Raw genomic sequence first — 7,232 nt, forward strand, 5'->3', positions numbered from 1 at the left:
CTTTATTTGCTCTATTGACATCTATGGGGGAAATACATAAACGCGCACACAATATTCTAACTTCAGCCTTTTGCGCTCATCAGGTTAGCTTTCAAACGATGACAGTTTACTTACAACTCATAATACAAGCGCAACAAGCTTACTTCAAACACAATTTTCGCTCGAGTGGGAGCGTTAGAGCTCCACTTGTAATCTGGTCCAAAGTGTTTACTGCCCAAATAAGGCCTGCCCTGCAAATCAGATGATTGTTTAATTTCTTCACAGACAATTAATATGGCCTTATATAATTTATTGCTTTTGTACAAGTATATTCTCTATAAGTATTGTCTCCATTAGTAAATCTAGCTTGTTAAAGTAAACTCTGAACAGGCACAAGTGCATTACAGCATTCAACATATGCTATGTAGAGAAGATGATCATACATACAAAGCACACACGTCAACTCACTAAACTTGTGAATCCCTGGTGCAGAGCAATGCTTCAAATCACAAAGAGCAGACCAAACACACACACACACACTGCAGGACAGGACATGAACACATTTAAAGGGACACTGAACCCAAACATTTTCTTTCGTAATTCAGATAGAGCATGAAATTTTAAGCAACTTTCTAATTTACTCCTATTATCAAATTTTCTTCATTCTCTTGGTATCTTTATTTGAAATACAAGAATGTAAGTTTAGATGCCGGCCCATTTTTGGTGAACAACCTGGGTTATCCTTGCCGATTGGTGGATAAATTCATCCACCAATAAAAAATTGCTGTCCAGAGTCCTGAACCTAAAAAAAAAAAAGCTTAGATGCCTTCATTTTCAAATAAAGATAGCAAAGAGAACGAAGAAAAATTGATAATAGTAGTAAATTAGAAAGTAGCTTAAAATTGCATGCTCTATCTAAATCACGAAAGAAAACATTTGGGTTCAGTGTCCCTTTAACAGAATTGGGCTCAAATTAAACACACTGGCAACGCCAATAAAGTGTCACATGACACACAATAAAGCATGGCTCCAGGCTTCTAATAATATAGAACAGGAGACAGGAAATAGAAAAATAAATCTATTCTGTTAAATAGACATCCCCATCATCAAATAAAGGTCACATACATGTCTTTATATAAATAATTGTACACACAGAGCTCTGTGATACACACAACAGGATATTTACATATATCCAAATAATTTATATGCACATCTTAGTTCATTATTACATTGATAAGAGCTTCTCATTGTATATGAACAGATCCATCAGTCATAACACAATATAAAAGCCCACATGGGCCAGTCAGACAAGTACATATGGAAATAGCTGTATACACACAGCATCCAGTCATATACAAACATACTCAACCAGTCATAATAAGATACAAGGTTTATACACAATCTTTGTCTCTCCTGGAACACCCAACCCCAAAAAGTTCTGCAGCTTCTTCTGTACCTGCTATATGCCCTGAATGTTTTTCAGCTTTACCTGTTATATATCCAATCTTCCCTAGCTTAACTCAAACCCTACAGTCTATCTTGTACTTTGAGAGTTTTGCTGTCTCTCTTTTCTATTGAAAACATCTCTCTTGCTGGAACCATAACTTTGAAGTCTCTCCTGTTTTACATACAGAAGTTGCCTCCGTAGGACCCACAAAATCTACAGGCTCTGCATTCATTTCCTTCTCCAGACTCTGCAGCCTACTCTGTTGCATCCCCAAGATTCAACAGTTTCTACTGCACTTTACACACTGTTGTCAAACCCATAGCTCCCTCCTGAATCTGCCGTCTAATCCTCATCTAGACACTAATCTTGTCTGCTATTGCCCAGTGCCTGAAGTCACTCTTACTCTCGTCAAAGATCTATAATCTGTCATGTTCTCCCAAGGCTTTCCACAAAGTCACACTGTTGTCTCATATTCTGTAACCTCATGAGCAGCACCTAAACTGCGGTATTGCACACGAGGTGTAACAGAAGAGGAATACTCTAGAGTCAAAATTGACTTCCGCAATCGGCGGTCAATAAAGTGAGCATCCCAAGCTGGGTATTTTTTACGAGGAAGATCTATCCTTATTACTGGTCCTTGAATAGATGGGAGACGTGTCACAGGTGTATGGGGGACACTGGAACGCACTTGGAAGACTGGGGCACAGCTGTTTCTGTCTCCCGTTACCCAATGACCTTCCTCCACTGTAGTCCGAGGTAAAGTGCGGGGTAGGCTTTCTAACCCATCTGTGGAGAATTCTCTGGCAATGTCAGGGCCCTCAGTAAAGACACAGTTGCCTCTTGATGACCCAAACATGGGGCCATTAGGGTGTAAGAGGCTGTAATAAACAAGCATGAAGAATATGCCAAGAGCAAAGCTACAAATGATAGAGCACACAATGAGAAGAGCATAAAAATCACTGAGAGGAGTACTTTGGTTCAGGTACCAAAGTGCTGTTAGCACTGCATTCTCAGACAATGCAATGATGTAGTATGTGGCCATTCGGCAGCGGGTCTGGCCTTCACGAACATTGAACCAGCAGAAGATGTAGATAATCCCTAGCACCATGTTGTAGATTATTTCCTCCCAGCGAGACATGCAGAAGTCTGTCTCTCCCTGAATGATCCAGAAAGTCATGACGCACCAGTGAGTGACAATAAAAATCCCAAAGTAGAGGTGGAAAACAGAGGCAAAAAGTGAGAATGCCAGAGCACGAGCAGCAATTGTAAAGAGATGCCAAAGCACCTGTACCAGTGCTCCCTTATAAGACATTGGCATCTTGTCATCCCGAGAGTCCCGCAACACCTTCTGATAGGAGGCGATCATCCAAGCAAGGGAAAGGAGAGAGGCTGAAGCAGACAGACCTGAGAGCAGAAATAAGAAAAGGACAGTGGGAAAAGAGAGGAATTAATTTGTCACAAGCAAAAACGTAGACATGCACAACAATGATTAGAAACTGAGAAGCAATGATAGAAAAAATGCACAGGGGAAGAATGAAAAAAACATATAAAAGTTAAACAGATAGCATAACAATGTGTGTGATTTTACATAAGTTATTTTTGCTAGTGATAAATCAATGCTTAGTGTTAGTTAAAAAGTCTACTCTATGGGGGGAAAAAAACATTGCATGCAATGATACTTGAAAGCACAGCATGCATGGAGGAATGAAAACGTGCACAATAGGTGAGGGAAGCCATTGACTATGGAACTGGAAGAGCACAAAATTATAGAGAGATGGTAGTCTCACCCTGTAAAGGCTCCACATGGCCCTGCTGAATTACAATGCACAGCTGAAGCACTAGCTGTGGTGCACTCTTAAGGAAGGTCTCGAGCAAACGCAACATACTGATGTCCGCACTCTCAAACATCAAACGCCAGTAGAAGTGACGGCTCTGCTGTTCCTTCTGCCATCGGCTCTGCAGCCCAAGATATAAAGCATGCAGGTACCTGCAGAAATGGGAGGCTACAGTAACCTATATAGGGAGGGGATCATAATAATAAAAAAAAAAAACCTGCAGAGAGAGGGGGGCCTAATCTAAAGGGAGAGAGAAGAGGGGCCACAGAAACCTGAATGTAGAAATAGATGATTCCCCATACCACACACACGGTAACTAATCTTGATTCTCTATTTGTTTCCCCCAATTTCTTTACAAAATTCAGTTGCCTATAGTTTTCCAACTCTAAAGTCAGGTGCATATTCTGTAAAGGACCATCTGCCAACACAACTACAGGAAAAAGGATGGGAGAAGTATATCACAGAATGCAAAGTTTTAACAAACTAACTCTCTGCTCAACTTCATAAAGAAAAAAAAAGGGGCATTCAACTTTTTTATACACCTCTTTAGATTTTTTTCTACTTTTTAATAAGGTTTACATGATTTTAGCTCGGCTGGGGGTAACACATTATAGCCTTCTCTCTGCAAGAGTCAAAATTCCCTAATTTTAAGTTTTCCACCCAAATTTTCCTTGCAGCGCTCACCCCCAATATAAGTGATTATGCGTCTCTATTTTATAAATTCACTTTTAGTATCTTTTCTATGTATGTCTTTATACAAACTTCTGTATTTAAAGGGATACTAAACACTATTTTTTTTATTTCATGATTCAGATAGAGCATGTCATTTTAAGCAACTTTCTAATTAACTTCTATTATTTTTTTCTTCGTTCTCTTGGTATCTTTATTTGAAATGCAGGAATAAAAGCTTAGTAAAAGACCTATTTTGGTTCAGCACCCTGGATAGTGCTTGGTGGCTACATTTTGCCCCCAATCAGCAAACGCTACCCAGGTGCTGAACTTAAAATGAGCCGGCTCCTATGCTTTTATTCCTGCATTTCAAATAAAGATACCAAGAGAACGAAGAAAAATTAATAGGAGGAAATTAGTATGTTGTTTAAAATTGCATGCTCTATCCGAATCATGAAAGAAAAAAAAATGGGTTTAGTATTCCTTTAAGCACCAGACATTTCCCACTAAGATGTCCACCAGTCTTTCTCCCTGATCTCTTGCCCATTCTGTTTATCTGAACTGTTAGTCTCCTATTGTAGTATTATATTTTTTTTTAACCTCATTTACATCCTTTTAATCTTAAATACAGCTCCCCCTCCTTTTGCTCTTTCTAATCCTTGTGCCGTCACTCTATCTTTCTCAAAGCTCTAGTCTGCCAATCTCCTCAACTAATCTGTTAATGTCCCTTAAAACTCTCATATTCCAGTCTCCTTGATAATTAATTTCCTTTACATCGATAGCTATTCAGTCTCATCTGCATCTTAAAAGGAACATGAAACCCAATTTTTTTCTTTCATGATTTAGAAAGAGCATGCAATTTTAAACAACTTTCTAATTTACTTCTATTATCTAATTTGCTTCATTCTCTTGATATCCTTTGCTGAAAAGCATATCTAAATAGGCTCAGTAGCTGCTGATTGGTGGCTGCACATAGATGCCTCGTGTGATTGGCTCACCCATTTGTATTGCTATTTCTTCAACAATGGATATCTAAAGAATGAAGCAAATTAGATAATAGAAGTAAATTGGAATGCTGTTTAAAATTGTAATCTATCTGAATCATGTAAGAAAATGTTTCGGTTTAGTGTCCCTTTAATCTCCAGACCAAAAATACACCCACTTTATCTATGCCTTTTTTTTTTTTTTAAGAATCCCTCACACATCTCCATCAATTTGCTATTATTCCCTCCAGTTACACTGATCTGTCAGCTCTTCTTCCTAATCAATCTACTACATCTCCTTGACCTCTTCTCTCCCTGATTATTTTCAGCTACAGTCTTTCTTCCTTATCTTAATTTTCTACTCCTACCCCACCTTCCTCACTCATCTCCCACAACTCTTCTTCAGAGGTTATTCCCCACAGCCTTTCATTAATCTTGGATACCTATCCACTGTTTAATAACACCCCACAATATCCGTTTTTTCATATGCTCCTCCCCCCAGTATCTCCCCCACTTTCTTTCTGCCTTCTTAGATTCACTCACACCTGTATCATTTTGCTGTGCTTTCCTCATGCCTCCTTGTTCTCAGTTACCTCCAGGGAGACTCTGGTGTTTCAGTTTTCTTCCCTTCTTTCCTTTATCCCCATGTTAGGGCCAGATTACTAGTGGAGCACAAAATTGCGCTTTTGCAAATGTGATATTTGCGCTCCACTTGTAATACCAGTGCACACAAATGTGCGCTTTTATTATAGGTGAAGCGCAATGCGAATATGACCGCATTCTATGGTACCTTTGTGCTCACAAAAACACGCTTCCATAGGCTCCAATGGGAGTCTCATTCCTCATTCTGATGCCGTCATACACAGCACAGAACCTAGCGCAGCAAAGGGGGTAAGTCGCACAGCGTTGGGCAGCAAATTTTAAATATATATATATATATATATATATATATATACATACACACACATTTCAAGTGAAATCATAGTCCCCAATGTAAAGGCACTTTTCAGTGCTGTTTTTTTTTCTTTTTCTTCTAACACCCAACATCCACACACTTTAAAGTGAAGGTCCATTTTGATGAATTGGTGCCCGGTTTTTAATAAACCTATTAAAAACACTGTTTTCTTCAAAAACTTACCTTTTAATTCCGAATGCCGCTCCAGCGATTGTCCCGGCTGTCGGAAGCCTCTGCAGACATCAGAAATGACGACTCAAGCATCCTCCAATCACAGCTTCCCCCCCTGGGGGAATCTTGACCTGATGCAACGCTGTGATTGGAAGAAGCCGGATTCGTCATTTTGGACCCGCAAAATGCTGGAGCGGCTGCCGGGATTAAAAGGTAACTTTTTGAAGAAAACAGTGAAATGTCAATTTTGATGAATTAAAGTGCCCTTGTTTTTAATAGGTTTATTAAAAATCGGGCACTAATTCATCAAAATGGATCTTCACTTTAACCCCATAAAGTCTTGAAAATATTTCCTGCCCTCCTTTTGCTTACTATCACCCACAATACTCCTTTGATATGCTCCACACAATCTCTTGTTCACTTTCATGTGGCCCTGCCCCCGATCACCAAAACCTGTCAGCACACAGTTCTGCACCATATCTCACCTCCACACCTGCCCTAGCTGCAGCAGGTGCACAGTGGTCTGCAAGACCCATAGACACATGCGACAACAGTTCCCTCCCGGTTTGTCCCCACGTTCTGCTCTCCCCCTGGTCCTCTCCCCTGGCCCCGCTCTGTCCCCCGCGGCCCAGCTCAGGCTCAAGCCCTGTGTGAGCACTGAAGGCAGCACGGCAAGCAGCACCGTAGGCCAGAAAGCGGCCAGGCGGCGGCGCTGCAGATAGTACACGGCCAGCCATAGATCCGAGGCCGCGTCTGAAAAGAAAACCAGGAGGGCGGCCAAAAGCCACAGCGCGTCCCGGGGTGAGTATCGCTGAGAGGCCGCGGTCTGAATAGTGTACCCTGTGGAGGAGACAGGAGCCCGGGGCAAGGAGACAGGCCCGGTAGGAGGAGAGCAAACCGGACCGTCAGACTGTGCGGCCATGTTGGGAGGAGCCGACTTCCGGGGCCGTTTGTTGTACAGAAAGAAAGACGTTACTGGATACCCTCTGCATACTCACATCTTCTGTACACATATGTAGTGGCGCCTGCACATCACATTTGTTTTTCCTTACTGATACTGAGCGCTTGAATGGAAACCCTCTTCTTTGTTTGCATATAAAGCCACAGGTCGCCCAGTCTTACATCTCATGTGTTAAACACATTTAATTTGGACCGTTTTAAAGGGTTTTTGCTCAAACTTATTTGGAAAGTTC

At 41.0% G+C, this 7,232-nt stretch overlaps 1 protein-coding gene across 1 annotated transcript; it reads right to left on the reverse strand.

Moving 5' to 3' along the window:
* Positions 1-1,044: 1,044 nt before the first annotated feature.
* On the reverse strand, positions 1,045-6,970 carry XKR7 (XK related 7). The gene is made up of 3 exons (XM_053699541.1): positions 6,525-6,970; positions 3,214-3,413; positions 1,045-2,830 (listed from the first exon to the last, which is right to left on the reverse strand). The coding sequence occupies exons 1-3, from the start codon at positions 6,959-6,961 to the stop codon at positions 1,881-1,883; spliced, it is 1,587 nt and encodes a 528-aa protein (XP_053555516.1). The 5' UTR covers positions 6,962-6,970; the 3' UTR covers positions 1,045-1,880.
* Between the last annotated feature and the right edge of the window lie 262 nt (positions 6,971-7,232).

This window comes from Bombina bombina, chromosome 1 (assembly GCF_027579735.1).
Source record: "Bombina bombina isolate aBomBom1 chromosome 1, aBomBom1.pri, whole genome shotgun sequence".
NCBI classification, from domain to species: Eukaryota; Metazoa; Chordata; class Amphibia; order Anura; family Bombinatoridae; genus Bombina; species Bombina bombina.

Coding starts and splice junctions, on each gene's coding strand:
- XKR7 (XM_053699541.1), bottom strand. CDS start 6,961: ATGGCCGCACAGTCTGACGGTCCGGTTTGCTCTCCTCCTACCGGGCCT. Junction 3,414..6,524: donor CAGCTAGGGCAGGTGTGGAG/GTGAGATATGGT, acceptor CCATTTCTGCAG/GTACCTGCATGCTTTATATC. Junction 2,831..3,213: donor CCATGTGGAGCCTTTACAGG/GTGAGACTACCA, acceptor TTCTGCTCTCAG/GTCTGTCTGCTTCAGCCTCT.